General features: G+C 45.9%; 1 protein-coding gene across 1 annotated transcript in view; it reads left to right on the forward strand.

The window, feature by feature from the left end:
- The window catches only part of LOC128427186 (heparan sulfate glucosamine 3-O-sulfotransferase 3A1), a 29,970-nt gene extending 6,605 nt beyond the window's left edge, over positions 1-23,365 (forward strand). The window contains exon 2 of the mRNA XM_053414286.1: positions 20,874-23,365. Within this exon, the coding sequence (XP_053270261.1) occupies positions 20,874-21,495 (622 nt within the window). The 3' untranslated portion in view covers positions 21,496-23,365. The remainder of the gene's footprint in view (positions 1-20,873) is intronic.
- Positions 23,366-23,481: the final 116 nt, after the last annotated feature.

The raw sequence follows: 23,481 nt of genomic DNA on the forward strand, positions 1-23,481 counted from the left end.
GGACGGTTGCGGCGGTGCAAATATTTCAGGTGTCAGGGATCAGGGAACTCCGGGGGGGGGGGGGGGGCTTTGATGAGCAGGTGAAGAAATGGAGTGTGATTGATGGCGGTCAGCAGGGGTCGTGTCGAGGCCCTCTGCAGAACGTGCCACCCTCACAGTTCACAATGCCAACAGATGGTTCTGTAACATTCAGATCAGGTTGCAGTGTTTCTAGGTTTCGAGTTGTTTATTCACTTTTGGGTTTGTGTGTACACACTCGTCAGAAACCTGTTTGACCCCGTCGGGTTTCCGAGGCCCCCGCTCGGCTTAGCAGCTGTCGGCCCTTTTTATGAGGTATTAGCCCCAAACATTATGAAGCATTGATTCTGGGATTCATATTTCAAATGCAGCACGGGGGGTCACTTTTTATTGTGCTTTGGAAAATGGAAATACGTGGCTCTGGAAAGCTGAAATACACAGTAATCATTTCAGTCGTATCGTATTTGATCATCTGTGACGTTAACGGTTCTGAAGCTGAGAGTTTTGACCTTTTTCCAGACGTTGAGTTTCACGTGCGCGGCTCAGTTCTCTGCTTTCGGCCGTGATACCTGAAGAGCTCTACTCGTTTAGCGGTTTTCAAGCAGTGCCCGTGAACCTCAGTGATTTATTTCCCCTGAACTTCATGGAAACCTGCCAGGTAATATTTTCTAATATCACAGCAGTTTGTCCCCTCAGGCTCTTTTTTACAAGCATCACGACTGAAATAGGAGAAAAAAGGAAGAATCATGTTAGCAATTTTCTTCCTGTTCTAGATTTCTGTTCCTCTTGTGTTTCATTCTATTTCTTTCTTGGCAGTCCGAGGTTGATGGAAGTTAAGTGTTATCCTTCCGCAAACAAAGAGAGACTGTAACCCTATCATTTGGCACCGGGCGAGTCGGGGGGCTTCATACCGAGCGGCTGCAGCTTCTCCTCGCAGCAGCGAAACTGAACAAAAACCGCAGAAAACAAACCGCCAGAATTCAAGCACATCAAGACTTTCAGAGGATTTGCCAGAGTGCTTTAGGATTTTTCAGAATTAAGCAGCCAAACCCATGTTATTTGGGCACAGAAGGGCTTTGGTAAATGATGCATGGACGGAGCGTATACGTGTTACAGCCCTCAGTGGTGCGGATTGGCAGGGGCAGACCAACGCCTCAGCGTGATGGATCTCTCTTTCCCATCTCACAGGCAACAGCTTTATCACAGGACAGGGAGCCCCTCCGTATTTTCCACCAGAGAGAGAGAGAAAGAGACAGAGACAGACCCGGAGTGAGGGAGAAGCCGAGCTGTGGAAAGCCTGGGAACCAATAAAAAGAAGGAAGCCCTCTCTCCTCCTGGGTCCTCCATTTTCCGTTCCAACTGTAGTGTTTTCTTTACCACATTTTTTTTTTCCTCCTCTGGCACACATCTCATTCCTATATTTCAAGTCCCCCCGTAAAAATTAAAAAACATTCAAGTGTTTACTACTCGAGGAAGCTCGTCTTTCCAGCCCCTTGACTTCCATTCACTTAGCAGGGAAGTCTTTTACCCCTTTCAAGGGTCTTTTAAAGGTTTACTGACCAAACATGGATTTGTTTTCCTTTAATGCTTGTGTGCTCAAAGGCACAAGGGCTGCGACACGCTTGCCATGTGTGCTATCTGCAGCTGCCTGTGTGGCGATAGGATGGCACAGAGCGTCCTGCTTTCTGTAGCTCCAGCAGGGCAGGGCCGGTGCCAGTCGCCTTGGCAGAGTCCAACCCTGCAGACATGGACAGAGGCAATGCCAGACAGCACCTCAGGCTCAACCTCTATGTGACTGCCCAACCTCTGTCTCCATGCAAAACACGGAATTATACCGGAGCCAAGCCCGAGACGTTTGTGTGTGTGTGGCTCTATCGAAAATTAGGGATTGGCATCGGCCGACAAAGAGGCCAACACGTTATTTCCTCAGATGTTATTTTTTTCAAGCTTTCAGCACCAGTGCTCTGATGTGTTCTGTATATTCCTGCTAGATGGGGAAACAAAGAGTGGCGTGGTGGCGATGACTGAAATAAAACATGCTGCAGATTAGGGTTTGGCAGCGCCGCACGCCACCATCCAGAAATCCTGCACAAATTTTTTGAAACAGCTCATAACGGAAGGTGGTGAATGGAGAGAGAGAGAGAATGACAGAGTGGCATTTAATTTGCCCTGAGAGATGTTTCATTCGAACACGAGTGCTGCGGATCCTCTACCTGGTTCCTGGAGTGGAAATCCAGCTGTTCAAACAAACGCTCTACACAAAAGTCTATTGTGTTGCACAACAGAGACGTGCACGGCGTCATGGAGCCTGTTTTCTCTTTACACAGCATCGATTATAACGTATTAGAGATATTCTTTGAACTCGCTCAGAGCAGTTTCTCTCTTTCATCGAGTCATCACAAACCACAGCTGCCCTATTTTTAATTTCCACCACCATTTTTATGAAAAGACGGTGTACAGCTTTTTTCTAACTACCCCCCCCCCCCCCCCCCCCAAATGTCAGGCTGCTTGATTAAGGAGAGGAATGTGTTAGAAAATGAGTTTGCCAACCCCGGACCCGTTTATTGATAGATGGAGTGCAACAGCCCAGTCTGCGTCTTTCTGCATAAAGATGGAGGAGGGTGATAAAGGGTGTGTGTGGCGCGGAGGCCGTGATTGATATGCCCACAGAGGAGGGCAGGGAAGCCACCCAGTAATTCAATTAATCTTAACCTGCACACCAGTAATTGCTACTGTAACTAGCTCCGACTGTACATTAGACAAGGAAGGGAAATTGCTGTCGAAAGGAACGCGTCCGGCTAATAGAAGCAGGAAGACACGTCCTCGGCGCTCTGGAGTTGCACAAAGGGGCTTCTCCTTCTTTACTGTTATCCTTTCTATGCAGAGATGAGTATTTGCATGTTAATGAGAGGAGTAGGGGGGGGGGGGGGAGTACGAGAGAAGTTGGAGATGAACTATGCCAGAAAAAACTGTCGGGCAAAACAATTCACTGTCTTCTCAGCAGCAACGTTCAAACGAATAGTTCAACATGAATACAAACCAAATCTAGAGTAGTCTTACTTTTTGTTGAAATATTCTTTGTTTTCTTTCTTGCTAGTGCTTAAAGATGGACGACGCATCTCCACTTCCTCCCAACTATCCCAAATTTGAAATGTCTCGGATAAGAACGCTGCCATCTTGTGTCATTTGGAGCCAGAGTCTGTGCAGCAGCGATCAGGGACAAACTGGAAAGACAGTATAGCCACATTTTGCACAAAGGGGCTTCTCCTTCTTTACTATTATCCTTTCTATCCGGAGATGAGTTTTTGCATGTTAATGAGAGGGGGGGGAGTACGAGAGAAGTTGGAGATGAACTATGTCGGGCAAAACAATTCACTGTCTTCTCAGCAGCAACGTTCAAAGCAATAGTTCAACATGAATACAAACCAAATCTAGAGTAGTCTTCCTTTTGTTGAAATATGCTTTATTTTCTTTCTTGCTAGTTCTTAGCTCGCGTCATTTGGAGCCAGAGTCTGTGCAGCAGCGATCAGGGACAAACTGGAAAGACAGTATGGGCACATTTTGTAATCGTAAACTTCCTGAGTGGAAATTGAAATGCAGTCACGTCTCTGAAAGCTTGAAACCTTCTTTATCGGCTTCACTGATCCGACCGGGTCTTTGTTTCTCTGCTCCTTTTGTGTCGAGCTCACGTTTAACTCACGTAACAAAAAGCCGACGTATTGTCAGAAATCCTTTGAACACACCCTCGGGATATTGATCCTGTTGTGTTCCTGCAGGAAGGCAAGGCGGCGGTTTGAAGGTGTTGACCTGTAGAGAAAAGAAGACACGACTTCTTTATGAGCTGATTTTAATGCATTCTCTGGAAACTGGACACCTCGAGAACAGAGCATAAATCAGGTTTACAGTGAAAATCTATTTTCCTTTGTTTCTTCTTCATCAAACTCAGTCGTGTTAGTTCCCGTGCGCTCGAGCTCCCGATCCACTGCCAAGCATTTGTAGAAACCTGACCCAGTTATATCAATGCCTCATGTTTCATTGCTGCATTATTTCAGTGCGTCGTATTTATGCAGCTGGCTGGTTCTGGGTCAGCCTCGGTCAGCTTGCAGGGTGTAAGGGTGCATCAACACTGTGGAGAACTTGACGTGAGCCCGAGTCATTTTAAGCGTTAAACATGTGGTGGGGCTGCGGCTCGTTATGTCATTATGTTGTCAGAGCGATTGTTAATTCTGACATCTTTGATTCGCGCAGTCACATCCTCCTCTGCGGTCACATCGGGAGGAGGAGGAGGAGGAGGAGGAGGAGGAGGAGGAGGAGGAGGAAGCCGGTTATTAAGAGCCAATCACCAGCGTGGACAGATGTGTTGAGATAGGAGCTGGAGAGTCTTTGCTGTGGAGACAGTTTCGTGTGCAGCTTCCTCCTCCAACACCCCCCCACATCAATTATTAATCCAGCCAATTAGCAGGGCTGCATTATTCACCAGGAAACTGTGATCACATCCATTAACAGCGCCGCCTCACCTCACTGTGGCGCTTCCCATGCGCCCCCCCCCCCCCCACCCCCCACCCAGTGGACGTATTTGACCAACGAATTCAGTTTCCATCATATTCATTCATTCCTCCATCAACCACTTTGCCGGCTCTAAATTATGTCAAAATTGCCAGAAGGCAACAGGAGGAAGTGGAGACCGATTTTCTATTTTCACACCACAGCACCTGTTACTGTGTGAAATGTAAACACTAAAGACAGCAGGAGCCTTAAAGATTAAGCAAAATCTGAATTTCCCTAATTAGGTTTTCATTATTTGTTGGTTCAAACTAAATTAATAGAACCTTCATCCATCATCGTCTGATCTAACATGATTAGCGCTGTAGCCTGTCGCTGTTTACAAACGAGAACATTGTTATTGTTCCATCTTTAGCTCTGAGCAGGAAGAGGAAGTCATATTCTTTTCTCCGGCTGTTTCCCACAGAGCTGTGATTGCTTGTCACTGGGAGTCATGGCCCCACACAAATCGCTGAAAAGAATCACTTCCTGTTTGTCCCTGTGTTTACCGGAACACACAGGCCGGTAAACACGCCAACCACACATTGGATAAATAGTGATTTATTCTCATTTGCTTATCTGCTTAATTGATGTCCCCCAGGTCCCCCCCCCCCCCCCCCCCCCCCCCCCCCCGACAGCCATGATTTCATTACACAAACAATTTAGAGAAGTTTGATTAACACAAATGAGAGTTCAGGGCCCCCCCTTGTTTACATGTTGCTCCTACAGGCTCCACCCTTGTTCCACAGCCATTAATAAACACTCAATAGACAGTAGCAAGACATTTTTTTTGAATTATTACTCAATTAATCACAATGAACGTTGTTGTGCTATTTTGCTTTGATTAGATTAGATTTGCTTTGTATTGTTGTAATCACCTCGCTGTGATTCAACATGCGTCTCCCACCTTGGTGAGCTCCAGTCCACTGGGATGAGCAGATATGATGCTGGTTTTAACATCCTCTCCCTCAACCTGATTCCCATTGTGGCCCCCGGAGATGCCATCGTATTGATTTTGTAGTTTCTGATTCACAAGGAGCAGTTGATTCACGGCCCCTCTGAGACAACTGAGTGTAATTAGACTCATATGGTCGAGGGTTCACGCCACCGTCACCTCGGCTGTGGTGGTCCTGGTCGATGGTTCTGTGCTTTGTTCCTCCCACCCAATGTAGTGTGAGCGCTAATGGAGGGGGGCTTAAACACACGTGCACATGCATGCACACGCAAATCACACACACACACAGACACACACACACACTCTCGCACAGACTCTGTGGCTGTCGCGGGCAGGTCTGTTTCTGACATACCATTTATTACATCATGTTATTTTCCACTCAGCCCAGCAGCAGCAGCAGCAGCAGCAGTGAATATTCCCTTTCACCGCCCGGCTCCTGCTCTTATGTTTCATTTCTCTTTCTCGTATCCAACTGGCTTTTTAAAACAGGGGTCGGTCCTGGCGAGGCGTAAATCCAGCACGAGGGATTTCACCCCCCCCCCCCCCCCCATCTCCCACAAAGCTTTCTACTCCTGGCAATCGAGTGCCAGGGAGCGTTTCTAGCTCTCGGTCTCTCTGATGAACTCTTGGATGCACATGACAACAGAATTGCACTTTAGAGGAGCGTGTTTGAACAAATAGGTGAATGTACGAACACGCACACGCAGACACGTTCAGGGACACACACCGTCACACAACCATAGTGTGTCTGCACTCACACATATCACAAAGTTTTGCAGCGGGAGATTCTCGGGTCAGATACGATCAAAACAACACGGAAATCAATTAAATTATGTATTATTATATATAAATATGTGTTTACAGCACATTGATGTCTGTCCTTATCATCAAAAGGCTCTTTAATCTCGTTGACATCTTCTTATTCTCTTATTCATCCTGAGATATTAGTTTTCTGATCTCTATTCTCACACTCAGCTCAATTATCCAGAGTTTTTATTCAGAGGCTATCTGGAGAGATTCTGGAGAACGTCCACAGCAACTGACTCGGACTTTCACGTTCTCACATGCAGCTCCTCCAGCTAGTTTCAGGAGATCACCCGGAGTTCAGTTTTTCTGAGAGCAGCTACACAAATATAGATTCTGCAGCAGTTGTTTGCGACACTTTCACTTTTGCGTCACCCCCATTTATCCTGCGGGGTTTTGCTATTGCATTACAGCCCCATAATGTAAATGCAAATGTGATTGAAAGTGGTTCATAATAGCCTCCATTCGACTGTCATGAATATGAATGGAATTAATATGCGTTTCGTTTTGCTTTGCTTCTCTTCCCCGCCGCTGTGTGTTCTCGTGAAGGATCGTGCACACCCGGCCCCTCCTCGCCATTGTCTTTGCACTCTATTCATTTGTTTTCTAATTGTGATTTGGATGGACCACATTTATTCACGCCACGGCCTCCCTGTGCATGTGCGGCACATCCGTCATTCAAGCCTGGCGGAGTTTGACTCAATAACAGCGCAAATATCCAGCCATTATCTCTCCGTGGAGTACTCCCTCAATGTTAATGTGTTCTTAGGACGATTAAATCAGTGTGAAATAGTGAAAAAGAACCCCCTGATTGATAACACGTGTCCCCTCCCCCCTTGAACACCTCATTTACCAGATCCACGGCGGAGTAACCGGGGAGCCTGGGTACATGAATCCACCGGCTCACATGAGATTGGTTCTACAGCGCCGGCTCGGTAATCAGACCGGCCTCGGTGAGAATTAGAACATTCGTTATTGGGACGATACGGGAAGAGAGCTACGTGGGCCTCGCCGCTGTAATGGCGTAGATAAATACACCGCAGACCTGCTCGCAGAGGAATGAAGTGCAACATCCCTCAAGGAGATAACTGTTAATCTATAGCCGTTCAAGTGTAAGAGCCTTTTTTTCAGCTCCAAGGCTTAACCACACGAGCACTGGAGGTAAAGTCTTAAAGTGAAGCGTACGTTCTGCAGAAGAACCCGATCCTCTGGATCCCGTGGCAGGAGGCTTAGAACTGTTACTGTGCATTACGGCGCCGCTCTCTTTTGCTCTGCCACTCACGATTAGCACCGAGCGATACGCTTGGAGTCCCAGTCATGGTCTTAGTAAGGATGTTTCTCACATGAATACGAGTACAGCGTTCCCAGTATGATTGTGGTTGGGAACGATTACATGGTGATAAAGTTTTTTTCCCCCAGAAACAGGTAATTAATCGATGACGCACATTATTTTTCAACCAGAGAATAAAGAACTTCCTCGTTACAGCATCTTAGTTTGAAGGGTTTAATATAAAAGGGACTGAGTACAAATCCCTTTGAACCAGGCACCTGATGCAGCAGCCTTTTTTCAAGTAAATCAAGTAAAAGTAGATTTTGACATATCTTCAATGCACTTTGGCCGTTTGCTTTGATTATGACGAATCCATCGTACAAATTCAGGAGCGGAACACGAAAGTGAAATAACAGATTCCTTGGATATGGCATCCAGACCAAATCTGATCGGATTTTGAGATCACTTGCATTCCCAGTTTTGTGTCATTCTTTCTTTCTTCTCTGTCCAGTTCCAGCAGAATGTGCATGGTCCTAATCTCAACAACTATTATTTTCCATTTCTAAAAGCATCCATCTCAGCTCACAGAGAACTGACAGACTCCAACATTAGCCCCTTGTCAGCAGCTCGTCAGTTCTCCATCTTGCCTCCTCAGTCGGGCTTCCCCGGATGGAGTTACCTCTCAATGGTCTCTGGAGGCAGAGGAGGTGTTTTCCTGTTGTGTGACCAGTTTAGCTCGACCGCGATGGGGCCTCCTGGTCTCTCACCGGGGGTCTGTTGGGTTCTGAGTCACAGCCCAGCCCCGGGCGACGGCTGGCCCCCACGTTAGCTTCTTTTATGTCGTTTCAGCCTCTCTGACATTCCACAGTGGGTGATTCTTTACTTTTCCTTCAGCTGCGACCTGTTCCTCATCCGGCCTCACCTCCCCGGCACTGCTAACCGTCACCACGCGCTGGTGCAACCGGTGCTGATAGCGCTGCGACCTCGCACACCTCGACATCCCCTTCTCGTTATGCACGGCCCTGCTGCCTCAACAGAAACAAGCTGCACGAAAACCTCCATTTTCCCCGGGCTGTTTATTTAATGGATAATGCAAGGGAATGGAAATCATGCATTCGACCATATCTTTAACCCCAGCTCCGCCCTGGCTGCCTTCCGCAACTGCACAGATTCTCATCTCCGGCGAGCATAAATCATTTGGGTAACTTGTTATTACCAAACTCATTATTTATTCTCCAGGAGGGTTTAAGGTGAAGCAAAGAAAAATCCTAATCAAATATTTAAAAGCTCAGAGATGTGAGTAAGAGAACATCATCTTCATCTTCATCGAGCGGCTACGATCTAGGAAATAAAAAAGCCGGAGAGATTGTGCCTGTAATGAGTTTATGTCAAAAAGAAGTGATAAGAGGGAGCATCCATACATGCTCATCTCTGCCTCCTCTGCGATGGAGGGACGGTGCAGAGGGGTGCGAGCTCGCCAGGGCGCTCTGGCACCGAGACGGGGGGGGAGCAACGTGACGGTGCCAGGCGCTTTGTATTCCGAGCTCGGGTTGTAGAAGGATGCAAGGAGGGAAGCAGGAGGAGGGAGAAAATGAAACGGGGGCCGAGGAGGAGGAGACAGTGAGGAAGAGAGCTCGGAGAGACAGTGTAATCACTTCTACTCTCTCCCCCCCCCCCCCCCCCCCCACCCATACTGCTGTCTGCCTGATGCTTGACTCTTATCCCTGTGCATTCTCCACGCTGCCCTCTCCCAGTGTCTAACTATGTCTTTTCTTCACTCTCTCTCTCTCTCTCTCTCTCTCTCTCTCTCTCTCTCTCTCTCTCTCTCCCACCCTCTCTCTCTCTCGGCTCAAACAGAAACCGGAGCCTGCAGCCTTGCACCGTTTTTTTGTCTATCTTGTTAACTTTTTTCGTTAAGCTAGGTAAGCTTAGACTCTTGACTCCGCGTGCACCTAAAAAACTGTTTAAAAAAGTTAACTGTCAAATATTTTTGGCTTTCATTGCGTCACAACTATCGGGTTTCGGGTGTAAGGAAATTACGTGTTACCGACTCCTGCCCTCTGCCTCCTGCAGGTCCCCGAGAAAAAAAACTGAAACGCGATTCGGCACGACGGCAGTTTTAAACCGAAACCAGCGTGGGCTCGCTGCTGGGAGGCGGGGCTCGCTGCTGGGAGGCGGGGCTCGCTGCTGGGAGGCGGGGCTCGCTGCTGGGAGGCGGGGCTCGCTGCTGGGAGGCGGTCCCAGGCGCCCTGAGAGCCAAACAGAGAAGATGGTCTGAGTTCACAGCGAGACGATCTGCCAGCCCCCGTCTCCTCCAGCTCGGTTGGCTGAGACACTACCTGACTAATTTTGGCTTCTCTATACGCTCAGAACAATGACTCCTTTTCAGAAGTCGTTCTATTTTAGAAAATCCCAGGCGGTTTACAGTCAGAGCTCTCAGAAGTACGCCAACAAGACTCAGGCTCGGGCTTTCAACCTGTCAAATTCTTATTTTAATTGTGTGTGTGTGTGTGGTACAGTATGATTTGGAAAGCAGCTGTATTATTATTCGTGCATTGATATGCTCACCTGTCTCGTGGCTGTGAGATAGAAATACAGTTTGAGATTAAAGCAGACATTCTGAATGAGATTCTGGTTTTGAGGACACACATGAAACCTTCACTTTTAGCTCTTCATCTTGTGTAAATGTGAATCCGTGTGGTTAAAGGGACGTGACTAACATCTTCTGATATATAGTGTGGTAACAATGACACACACACACACACACATTTTTCTGAGCCTTTCTTTTCTCAATTTCTTGATAAATCCCTAAATATCTTTTTTCTGATTTTTACAGATAGAACTCTGTAAAGCTATAAATATTCCCTCTTTTTCTACTCATTAAAAGCAACATAAGATGATCATATTAATACATATTGTGTATTCTCGATTAAAATCTATTAAAATACACATTAAGTGACATATTACTTAAAAATGAATGCTGGGAACGTAGTTTATCCTTGATGTGCAGTCCGATCTGAACCCGACCCACCCCCCCCCCATGTCTATGATGTGCATCTTAAGAAATCAAAGAGATCCCGGCCAACACGACCGACCTCAACCTGAATCCCAGCTTCAGGCTTTTTAGCTTTGCAGAACTTTTTCCATTGACAAGAAAACTGAAACATCATACCTCTCCTTTAAGATGTTCCTCCTCTAGGAACCAGTCACAGATGGGTCAGGGATCCCTCCCAGCACTTTTTGGATTGAAAATGGGATTTGAATATTCGATATTGGCAGCTTAATCTCTTACTGTAAACGCTGCACAACAATGAAAAGCTTCTCCAAGCCTCCTCCCTGAATCGTACCCATGACCCTACGTCACTGGTCCTTACAGGAGCTCCCCACTGGATGTTAATCAACTGTTCTGGTGAAACACAAACCGAAGCGAGTCTCGACTTCACAGTGAAATGAAAAACAGATGCGAGTGAAAGCAGCTCAGGGTGAAAGAGGAGCTGAGCAGTGCATCATCGTTCCCTCGGTCTCAGGGTGTTCACAGCAGGTTAGTGGAGGAATGCTTGATAAGGATAAACGCCACATTGGTAATAAGAATGAAATTTCTGTTAAGTGATTCACACGTTGCTGCATTATTAAGCTGAGGCCATATTTTGAAGAAATAACTCAACGGCTTAAGCACATTCAGACAATCAGATGTTCTCGAGTCCCTCAGCGTTTGTTTGCACTGATCATGATGATGAAACTATTGTCCAGGATTAAATTAAAAATGTGTTTAAATCATAAAAACCTGCAGCACGTTCTCTCCCACAAATCTTTAATGGAAAACAGAGACACTCCAGTTGAGCACCAGGTGAAAAACACTGATGCTCAAACATCTGCTGAGTTCTAACCCCCGATAAAAAGAGCCAGAGTCAAACGGTTGAAGTGTTTGTTGGTGAAATCAATAACGTTGCACTGAAGAGGAGGATTTCTTTTTTTCATGCATGCTTGTCTACAAAGAAAGATGAGGGAACTGGGAGGGGGGGGGGGTTGTTGTTGGGGTTGTTCTTTTTTCCGCCAGCCCATCATTTTACAGCTCTGCTCGCAGAATGATCTGAAACCGGGCTTACGTTTTCAGACTTCAGCCTTTTAGCCACATTCTTGAATCACGAGCTGAAGCTTTCATGTCTTCCCTTCTCAACGAGGCCAGTAGCAGCAGCAGCAGCAGTAGTAGCAGTGGCAGGCAGAGGAGGAGGAGGAGGAGGAGGAGGAGGAAGAGGAGGAGGTGCACACACTCGGGACGCGTGCCAGCAGAAAACCGAGGCTCGTAGCGGATATCTTTTTAGTGACAGTCTGTGCGGCGTATTCAGCAGAATGAAATGTTTATATTGAATGTTTCAGCAGCTTGAAAATCACCATCGTAATGGTCCCAAAGACAAAAGCCCTCGCCTTTTGTCACGGGTAATTATTGCCGAGCGGTTCCCCTCAAAGCCTTCCATTTGGCTCTGAACAATTTCACATTTCATTTTGCTCTCATGCATTTGACACAGAGATTTTTTTCTTAATTTTTTTGTATTCAAATCAGCCTTGAATGTAGAATTTAAATACCCATTGAAATGGTTTTTCCGATTGAGGCGAGTGGTCCTCTGTGATTTGTCTCCGCCCGCCTCAGATTATTCCAGTGGAAGAAACTATGGGATGAAGAGGGGCTATAGAGGGACCTCTTGAAACTCCCCGATGAAGCCACCTTCACTGTGGAGCCGATCATTCAAGAGACACAATACCTTTTAAAAATGAGCTTCCGGTATTAAGCCCGAGTTTAGGAGTCTTATCTCCCCCCCCCCGAGCTGATGAGACCTCAAAGACTGACTTGGCAGAAAGAGAAATGGCAGTGAGCCGCTGCCAGAGCTGATCCCCGCTGAAGAGCCGTCTCACACGCCGTCTAACTCCGAGCAAGTGGGTCAGGGAAATATGAAAAAGTAATGTGAGCTCCGCGTCTGAGAAGGAGACACGTACACCCTGTTCATGACATGAGAGACAATACAGAGCTCGTCTTTGGGTTATATTCTGTGGTTTAGCTCCGACTCATTTGTCATTTGTTTCCAAAGGACAAAAATCACAAATATCAAAATAATATAGCTCCTCCGGCTGCTCTCAGACTCTTCAGGCCTTTTTCATGTGGTCACACGTCACTTGCACCTTTGCACCTGGAGATCAGAGGAGTATAGGTCCCAAAAATAAAGACCTGTGCACAGATTCAAAATCAAGCGTTCAAAAGCACCGGGGGGGGCGTATGTTCATAATTCACCAGAATCACTGCATCGCTAACAATGTCTCAGATGTTTTGAGTCTTGAACCGAGCAGCGCTGAAAGAAAATAAACAGCTCCAGGCTACAGGAGAAGAAAATAATAAATATATACAATCAGGGAATATCTTTAATATTTGAGCAGTAGCCTACATAGCACCGGCGGTTTCACCATTAACCAGCACTGGCTTTGTGTTTTTCTGTAGCTGGATAGTGGTTTGACTCCAGTGCTTTGTTCCAGGCTCAAATGTGTTACCATGAAATAAAGCACAGAGAGAACAGTGGGTCCTGGTCACCAGAGGATGAACCCCTCTGGTGACTCTGTGAATTTTTCCTCTGAGACCATCATGGAGTTGTCGGCATGTTTACATCACAGCAGCCGTTATATATATATGAAAAATGGCAAGAACTCTTAAAATATCAAACCCCTATGAATAGAAATATAATTAAGGCCCTGATAATTTACCTTTTAAACAAAAACGTCATTATCAATAACTATAAATAAAAAGAAACCACAAATACAACATAATTCCTCATCATAATAACACACTTATATGATAATTTGTTAAGGACAAACTATATAAAGACATGATTTAAAACATCCAAAAGTGTTTTTCTGTATTGTTTAATCTGCAGACCTAGAGTCAGATACCGATACTACACTGGGATAAAATTATAAAGGAGGTTATAAATGGGATATTTCTATCCGTGTCTGTTTTCTTTCTCATTTCTATATTTGCTCTCTGCTCCTCGTACCTCTGACTTGTTGTCAACCCCCCCCCCCCCCCCCCCCTTCACCTCTACCCCTCTCCTCTCTGCTGATAGGCAGCCGGAGTGCAGACAGGAGCTCACCCTTTTTCTCTGCCTCTTAAAAAGCTTCCAATGGCTTCAACCTGCTTCCCCATTTTACTGCCCTCACTCACTCTTCCTCCCTCCACTGTTCGAGGAGGTGAATTATTCACAAGCAAGTTGCCGTAAAGATAAAGCGTATTTTTCCCTCCCTTACGCAATCAGCTGGGGACTTGCACTCGGGCACAGAGGAAGAGAGAAGAAAAAATAAGGATTCTGTTAAAAAACACTTCTGATAAATTTATAAGAACATCCTGCAAAGCTAACTCTATAAATGTTTTACCGAATCGCATATAGGAAGGATAAAGAAAAAAGCTCTGGTGTCCAGCAGGGAGATTTATTTACATGAGATTTTTATGTAAAAGATGTTTTCACCGCAGTGGATGATACACTATTATTCTTGTACTCCATTTATAATGAAGTTCAACCAGTTACAAATCACAAAGGTCTGATTATTTTTTTTCTGTCCAGACATTATTTATGAGGGTCGCTAATATTTGAGTGCGTATGAAAAATAGAAATGTTCCGAGTGTAGCCAGACGTTCGACTCAGATGAATTCTAATGGCAGCAAGCCAGCGCTGTCTGAGGCTGCGAGGAGTGTGTGTCTGAATGTTGTTACCAGCCGCTTATCTTTAGACAAATGAAAATACACAACACAACTTTGTGAGGGTTCGTACATTTACCACGTCGACTGTCTCCAGTCTGCCGTCGTGTTATTGACTCGTTCTCCTGTGTTGTTCTTCCTCTCCGTCTCGGCCTGCAAGGGGAGGACGGGAAACTTCATCCTCCTCTTCTCCGTCCCTGGGAAGTTTTTTAACAAAGTCGTTTGTATTAATGACGCCAACGTTTAACTTTTAAAACCATCACCCTCCATCTTCAATCTTAATTTGCAGCTCTCCTCCCTCACAAACATGTGTCATCGTCAATCTGACAATTCATTTTCCGTTTAAATAAAAACACAGACGCTTTTTTTTCTGAAACGTTTTTCATCCTCGGTGACGTTGTTATCTTGTTGGTCCCCGGTGTCATGCAGGGTTTCCTTCTTACTCTTTATCACAAGCTTGTCATTTCCCCCCCGAGGAAAACAGTGGACCCTGTCCTCCCATGTCCTTTTCCTAGAATAGACGCCTCTTATCTAGTAATTGTATGTCTCTCAAAATTGCTTCCTACCCCCTACAGTTCCCATGTACCGCTCCAGTCTCCCTCCGTGTTTCCAGGAGCCCACCCTGGATTCTTTCTTCTCAACTCAAAGAGCAAATTTCCCATTTTGATTCACGAATGAGATAATTCGGTTCTGTATTCTTAACCAAGCATGACTCCCATTTTTTATTTCAAGCTAATTCCCTCGTATTCTTCAAACCGAATGATTTTGGTTTGGAGTAAATCAACGGGAAACACAAACAGGGGCCAAGCTTGTATGAAAACCATGTGAGAAACCCACTGTGTTTTTTTTAGGAATAGCGACTGGTTGGAAAACAAGCTGCTTTTTAAGTTTAATTTGTTTTAAGTGTCTTCTGAAGCAATTAGCCACACATGAGCCGAGTTGTGCAAAATGTCAGAACCGAGTCACAATCGATCAGTGTGATGAGAAACAATTTCACAAAAGAAAGGCAGAATTCAGTTTGAGGTTTTTCTTTAGAACTCGGGCACCGAGGGGAAACAGCGAGCACGCGAACTTTCATCAGAATCCAATTCAACAACAATGTTACTGACTCACACTGACATTTTTTCATAGCTGACATTTTATGGAAAAAAATATCACGGCATATTTGAAAAATCAGAAAAAAAAACTTCTTTGAAGGGTTGAAACTTTGCGTTTGAAAGCTTGAAATCGAATAAAATAAGTTTTGCTGTTATTGGAACCGAGTTTTGAAGCCTTGCAAAAACTGTTTTGACAAGAAATCAAAATTTAATCTCTGCCGAATGTTATTTTGGTAGGAAAAGCACAGAAACAGGAAATGTGCATTTGTATTTACATTTTTCTTTTAAATTATTGATATTGGCATCTGTCCCCAAAGATCCAGTTTGGCACCAGGTGTCATACAACTGTGTTTCAGTGAGATGAGCTGGTTCCAGTCTATTGACCCACCAGGGCTCACTGGTAACGGCCCATTTCATTGATCTTGTTTAGGAAGCTGTGTGATTTAGACAACTGTAATCCTGTGAAGCCTTGTTAGAGGATTTAAAGCTGTACGGTTCAGGTGTGCAGGCGAAGGGGACCCGAGGCTTATGAACCCTGTGGAGGGAGAGGAGGGTCAGGTGAGCTGATCCTGGAGGACTGAGACTGTCCGGGTCACGAAATGGACGATTATCCTGATCTGGCCCGTCCGCTGCTGGGAAGCTCACATCTGTAATCCTGGAATTATAAATCGTTGGACCTCTCACCGTCCAACCAGCACATTGCTCCACTCCATCCCCTAAACATGTGATTGTTCCTGAGGGAGGTGAATTAGAGTTTATGGCAAACGTGTCATTTTGTCATTCATTAGTGTTTCTATGGGGAGTCATGTGCTGCCGGCGATTACAGGTGAGGAGCCGGGCTGTTGCACAACGTTGACGGAGCAGTAAAGCTCCCAGTTCAGAGGAATGGGCTCGCCCCTCGCCGCACAGCAGCCACTGCTCTAAATCACCCCCCCCCCCCCCAAACACTCCTCCTCCTCCTCCTCCTCCTCCTGTCTCTGTGACCTCCGCCAGCAGCCGCTGACCTGGAAAATATCCGGTAAGTCCGAGCCCTCGCCGGCCCTTCGCTTCGTCTGAAAGCAGCAGAAATATTGAGCCAATTACAAGATGATTATCTGGTGGCCGGGGCGAGGGAACACTGTGGGTGTGTATTTATGCCGGCCAGGCCTCCCCTGCTGGAGGAGGAGGAATGAATCAAAGCCTTCGTGTGGGGGGGGGAGAAGGGGACAGAACTCATGCCCACTTGCCTCTACGTCTTTACAACTCCCGTCAATCGACAGACGTTGGCCCGGATCCAAAGGTCCGGGAGCAACGCGAGGAAACGGGAGGAAACGGGCCCCCTGTTTCAGAACCGATCGCTTGTTAGCTTCCTGCTCCTCCCTAATTCACGTGTCATGCTGTCATCTCACATGTGTGCACCCGATTCACAGTAAATAAGACTATATGGAGTGTTCATACTTTTTTTGGGGGGGGCATTTATATAACAGGCAGACATGAGTCACAGCCGGTATATGAGGGCAGAGTTGGTTTGCGAGTTGAATCTGTTCCGCGGGGGGAAACGAAAGCAGCCGTTGCATCGGGCCCTTTTTATTCCGACGTGGTTTCTTTATAGACGAGTCTACAAAGGAGGCATTGAGTGATGTGCTGCACTTCACTGTGTACATTGGCTTTTTATTATTAGGGAGTAGAGCTGCCTGCACAAGTCCTGGCGTCTCCCTCCAAGCTAGTTAGTTCCATATGAGCGGAATGACGTACAATTACAGCGTGTGTTATGTTTTGTCATGTACACAAGCTGTTTGTGATGTTCCTAGTCATCCTGAATGTATTTATTTTATTGTGTGTGTGTGTGTGTGTGTTTTTCTGTCCATCGCCTAAATGCAAGCCAGAGCAGGGGATTTGATTTAAAGGTCAGGCTGGGGTCCATGTGTGATGTTTCTTGTTTGGTGCTCGGGCCTGTGTCTTGTTTCGGGAGTGGATCCCGCTGCCCGTGTTTCATGCTCGGCTGAGTTCGGGGAGTCGTCTTTTAGCAGAGCGATGAAGACATCAAAGCCGAATCTGGAGCCGCAGTAAATCTCAAAGCACTTGGACGGTTTGTCATCTGTTACATCACCTACCCCACCAATAAAGTTTCATTAGAAAGCAGCCCTATGCTTTTTGCTGTAGAATGGAAAGAAATACCTTTAGTGTAGTTCACTGACTTTGAAACCAAGCGGCTCTGGTTCCAAACTGAAACTCAAGAGCTGTGTGTTAGTGACTTATATGTGACTCAAGGAAAACGAATTAGAGCTGAGACTGCAACTTACATTTATGTGCATTCATCAATTTATTGTTTTTTGATTCATCATTTAGTCCAGAAAAGTTTCAAATAACTTTCCTGTTCAAAAGTCTGGTCCAGTCCAAAAGCACCAGGGAACTTTACATTTAAATCTTTGACGTTCTGTTTATGATGCAGTGCTTTCACACATTTAGGTCAATGATTGAAGAAAATAGATTTGGAAACTTAAAAAAAATATAGGTGTGGACGTGTTGTCGTCAGTCCAGTTGCATTTTGGGTAATGTAAGCGCCAGATAGAGACCCAGGAGAACACGTGAAATAAAAAGGTAAAAAATCTGTGGTACTAAACCAAAACAGTTAATCTCAATTCCAAAAGTGTCATATCACTATATATTTAGTTTAATCAAGAATAAAAAGTTAAGTAAGGGGGGGTGCAGCCGGTATCTTGTTCATATGACTCCACACATGCACCTGAAACCATTCTACCAATAACTATAAAATATACATCAACCTGAATATGTGAGTCCTGCACAACATGCCCGTCCTGGTGTTGCACACCGTACGATACACACTGACCCTGAAACCCGCCGCCATCCCACCCCCCCCCGCCGAGTGCCCTCGCCCCCCCACGCCACCGCTGTGAGTGCATCGACCGCAGAACAAGCTCCACACACGCCATCAAATATGGATGCGTTCCTTTGCTACGGGCTCATTTCTTTTTCATAACACAATAATGTTCTCCTTTGCGTCGTAAAGTTGTTGCTCTGCAGAGGTTGTTTCAGACGTCTGGTGGTTTCCCCAATCAGCACGATGCCACTCCACTCAGGAAGTCGTACAGGAAGTCTACCTGCATGCCCGACTCAGAGATCCCCGTCTATCAATAATTAGTCTCCGACGAGTTCTGTTATCGACCGAGCCGAGTGGCTATTGTCTTCCAGGATGACATTGGGTTTGTTTTGAAGCACCGCTACACAGTGCAGCTCCACCCGGGACTCCTGGGGCGATGAGGCTGATGTGGTGTCGTCCATGTCTGTCGGAAAGGTCACAGAAACAGAGAGGACTGTAGTGTGTGTGGGGGGGGAACATAGAGACATCGGTGGACTCGTGTTGCTGCTGTTGCTCTTATCGACCACTTCCTGCATGCCCCCCCCCCCCCCCCTTGTGCTGACCCTGTCATCTGTTCCTCACAGAGAAAAAAATCCACTCAACCACATAAAGTGGATGTGTTTTGACATTGGCCCGGAGGTATTGACTTATGGCTTTTAGATCCGTTTCATCTCATCGTGCTGAGCTCACAACCGGAAGCTGTTTCCAATCCGGCTACACACACTCACTCTGTGCTGTCGCCTCAGTGGACTCTGTCATTGAATAGTTCCATATCCGTCCTGGAACTGGTGTCGACCGATTATTTTGTAAATCAACGTGAATCCAGTCTTTGTAAAAAAACGAAAACGTAACATTCTGGAGGGAAAGACACTCTCCTCTCTTTAATTATGACTTGTATCTATTGGGAGAAAAGAAGGAGAAAAGTGTGAAGTGGTTAAAGAACCACAAAATGCAAAGAAAGACGAGGTCAGGAGGTTTGATGGGTCAAGAAAATATTGGACTTTGGCACAAGAGAAGATTGTTCGATGTTGTTTTCTATGAAGCTTCACCCTAGACCCAAGTAATGTCCGTGCCTAAACCTTACCCAACCTAAATCAGAGCTGTGTCGGATCAGAGAACAATTTCTCCAAAAGGTTGTTTATCTGATGTATGAATGTTGTGTTTTGCTGTTTGGTTGTCTCGGATCTTGCCGGAGAAACCAGTTATCACAATGATCATGACACCTGAAGTCTTTTCCAACATGCACTCTGTTTGTAAAGCTCGGCCTCAGCTCACATCCTGGTGCCCTCTGTCTCATTTCGCTCTGTGTATGTTAAACGGAGCATGATTGTTTACCAGCCTCTTTTGCAAGGGCAGAAACAACCCCGACGCCCCCCCCCTCACATCAGAACCAGAAGCTGCTGGTTGATTGTATTCGCGGGCGCTCAACACCGATTAACATGAGCAGCAGATTGAAGTCTGGAGCAGCCTCCAGTCCAGTCAGGAAGTTTTCAGACGACCTCCCGCCTTCAGGGTCTCGGTAGTTCTGTCACGGGCGGCGAAACTGCCCTGGGACCAGCCCGGGCCACTTTGTCAGCGCCGGTACTCGATTTAAACAGCAGCAGCCAGGCAGATGAATAATTGACGCCTGCATTCTGTACTTTGGTGAATTTTAAAGCTGTATTCTGTAGAGGCTCTAAATGGCACGGGGAGGGCGCGTTAAACATTCATGAGCTGCTTTTACCCACTTTGCTTAGATTCACTGTCCCGAAGAAGAAGGGTGGACGGAGGGGAAGTGGAGAAAGAGGAGTGGAGGGGGGGGGGGGGGGGTACACGGACGAATGGAGCCGCTTGTTTCCCATCTTGTTTGTGAGTTCAAGACGAAGAAGGACCCCGTCAGAGAAGAGGTCAAATAAAATCTACCCTCAAATGTTGTGATGAGGTGGATGAATTAGTATTTATTGATTATCAATGATTATAACAGCCAGAAACAGAGAAACACAATTATAAAGCACAACTACTGGAACGCTGCAACATCCAAGTGGCTTCTGGATGTTTGTGGAAATATGTGAAAGACAGGAAGGTGATCAATTATGCTGAGAGGGGTCCTTTTGGCCCAAGTATCAATATTTCATAGCCGGCACTACCATAGCATGGGTATAGAGATTGATATTCTTCCTGCTGCGCCATACGAGTATGAAGAATACCTCCTTTCAAATGCACCCAGGGGAGTCCCGTGCTTGATTCCATGAACCCTCCGGCTGCATTAAGGATCACTCGAGGCAGCATCTGCATACCATCACCGCAAGAATGTCTTTATATCGAGGGGCGAGCACGAGTCTGGTGCTGAGCCAAGGCTGCAAATCAACATTCGGTCACACCTGATAGAGATCAAATAAATACACCGCTGCACTCGCGCTGTGAGCCGTGTTATTCTGGGTTGATTGGATTCAGAGTATTTGATGACTTAGCCCGAGTTCATCCAGTTGTAATGTTTATTGTAGTAGCGGAGGTTGTACAAGTGGCTCAGTGGGTTGGTGCGCTTCAGCCAAGAGGTTCAATTCCCAAATAAATGTCTCACTTCCCTTTTTCCTTCTTTGGTGTTTCCCCAGGGAGCTGATGCCCAAGACCCTGGAGGGCCAGATCACCATGGAGAAGACCCCCAGCTACTTTGTGACCAGAGAGGTCCCCGCCCGGATCGCCGCCATGTCCCGAGACACCAAGCTGATCGTGGTGGTGAGGGACCCGGTCACCAGGGCTATCTCCGACTACACACAGACTCTGTCCAAGAAGCCCGACATTCCCTCCTTCGAGAGCCTCACCTTCAAAAACAGGACTACGGGGCTCATCGACACCTCGTGGAGCGCCGTCCAGATCGGCATCTACGCCAAGCACCTGGACAACTGGCTGCAGTACTTCCCCATGGGCCAGATCCTGTTCGTGAGCGGCGAGCGGCTGATCAGCGACCCGGCCGGAGAGCTGGGCCGCGTGCAGGACTTCCTGGGCCTCAAGCGCATCATCACGGACAAACACTTTTACTTCAACCAGACCAAGGGCTTCCCGTGCCTCAAGAAGGCCGAGGGCAGCAGCAAGCCCCACTGCCTGGGGAAAACCAAAGGGAGGACCCACCCGAACATTGACCCCGAGGTGGTGCAGAGGCTCCGGGACTTCTACCGGCCCTTCAACATGAAGTTCTACCAGATGACGGGACGTTTCTTCGGCTGGGAGGACTGAATGGGACACTGAGGAAATACCACGATGGACGAGTGAGGGCCACTTTCAGAGGGAAAAACTTTTGGGAACAAATTCGTGACATTTCAAGAAATAGCACTAATAGTTTTTCAAAAAGTTTTGATTTTAGTTGAAGTACATTTTGTAAATATCGGGAAAATACAAGCAAAGCTTAACCTTGGAGATTTAATCTGATCAAATTCTAATATTTGTATATATTCAAAAAAAATAGCAATCAATCTCAAAATATTTTCTCATAGATTTATATTTAATTTAATACTCGTGTTAACATTGAGGCTTTATTTTTGTGCATTTATTCTTTAAATTTGTATTATTATTTAAAAACAAATATATATATGATTCATATAATAAAAACATAATCATATATTGAAAGTATTTATACCTACAAATTATGAATGTGGTAATTGTAAAAGAAAACAAGATCTTATATAACAGCCAATGGAAATTATAGGACTTTTTTTCCCAGAAATATTTAAATTAGTTTATCTCATAACACCATTATTTTTGTAATATTATAAACGTTGGGACTTTGCTCTGTGAACTTCCAGAGATGTTTCGACTTGGTTGTCAAAACGTTTGCCCCCCCGACAGTGTCCTCGTCCCTCTGTCGCAGGAAGTCGGCCTCGCCGCTCACCATAAGCAATATGTGGCTGTTCCAGGAGAGAGGACGGTCCCCCCCTCTCCTCGGCGGCAGCCCTGATATGCAATCTTTCACCGTTACATCATTCATCATCAGCGCTGCCTCTAATCCACAATCATGGAGATGTTTTCATCCGAGAAAAAGACGATTGAGCTGTTGAGGGATTTCTGTCACGTCTCCCTGCACTATCTGAAGAAACTCCTCTTCCTCTTACTTTTTTATTTTTTAACTCCGAAGTCCTCGCCTGCGAGAGAGAGAACTGTGATGTGCAGTGCTTCTTTAAGAAGATGTGTTCAGGGGCTTTTGATAAAAGCTCTTACCGAGTGATTTAATGCCATATTTTAAACATACATAGCTGCTTTCAAAAAATTTCTAGCAAAAAGAATATAAAGAAAAGATAAAAATATATATGTATTTTTGAAATGTATTTATTCAAGAGGTACACACACAGTATGTTTGTATTTTGAATAACTCCTCAGTGATTATTTGCTCTTGTATTATTACGCTCCCCCATGCCTTTTAGAGTATTGTTTGTTTTATACTGAACGCTTAAAAAAACGTGTGTTAATTTCAGGTCATCCGTTCTAACATGTATCTGCCGCACAGTGCGTGGACATGTGTGGTCTGAGCCTCCAGCGTCAGAGCTGTGTTATTTCAGGGGTTTGTTCCCCCACCTTCAGTTAATGAAGTTAAAGGCAAAGATAGCACTCGCGATTATTCAAGCACCGGCGACTGCGGTGGAGGTGAGGGACCTCCGCCTCGCCTGCCCCGACCGCGACTCCAGTTTCCTCAACATGCCTCCTTGTGAATTGAATACACTTGATGTCACTGGCCTTCCTTGCCTCGAGGCAATGTGTGTGTGTGAGTACATGTGTGTGTGTGTGTGTGTGTGTGAGCGAATGTGTGGAAGTCTTCTCAAACCCAGGGGAGCATGAGAACAATGGCTGAGTTGTGTTCCTAATTTCTCTCTACTTGTATTGTGAGCCACTTTCTGAAAGCAGATGTTCTTCAAAAGGCACAAAAATCAACAGTGTGTTGTTTGTTTTTTGGGGGGGGGGGCATCAGAAAACAACCTAATATACATTTTGTCTTCTGGGCGATTATATTACCAATCTAACTGTGCTGTTCTGACTGTTGTTTACTCCGAGTTGTAGGGATTTTTAAGGCACTCATTGAATAAAAGATGTTATATGTAAACGTTTTAATTATAAACTGTCTTTCTGTTGTGTTTTTCCCGGCTTTAAAATGTATGCATGAGTGCGACAGGAGAGCAAAGCCACAACGCTGAGGAGAGAACATTAAAGTCATCACGGTGCTGATCACGCATC

Source organism: Pleuronectes platessa, chromosome 21 (genome assembly GCF_947347685.1).
Source record: "Pleuronectes platessa chromosome 21, fPlePla1.1, whole genome shotgun sequence".
In the NCBI taxonomy this organism is placed as follows: Eukaryota; Metazoa; Chordata; class Actinopteri; order Pleuronectiformes; family Pleuronectidae; genus Pleuronectes; species Pleuronectes platessa.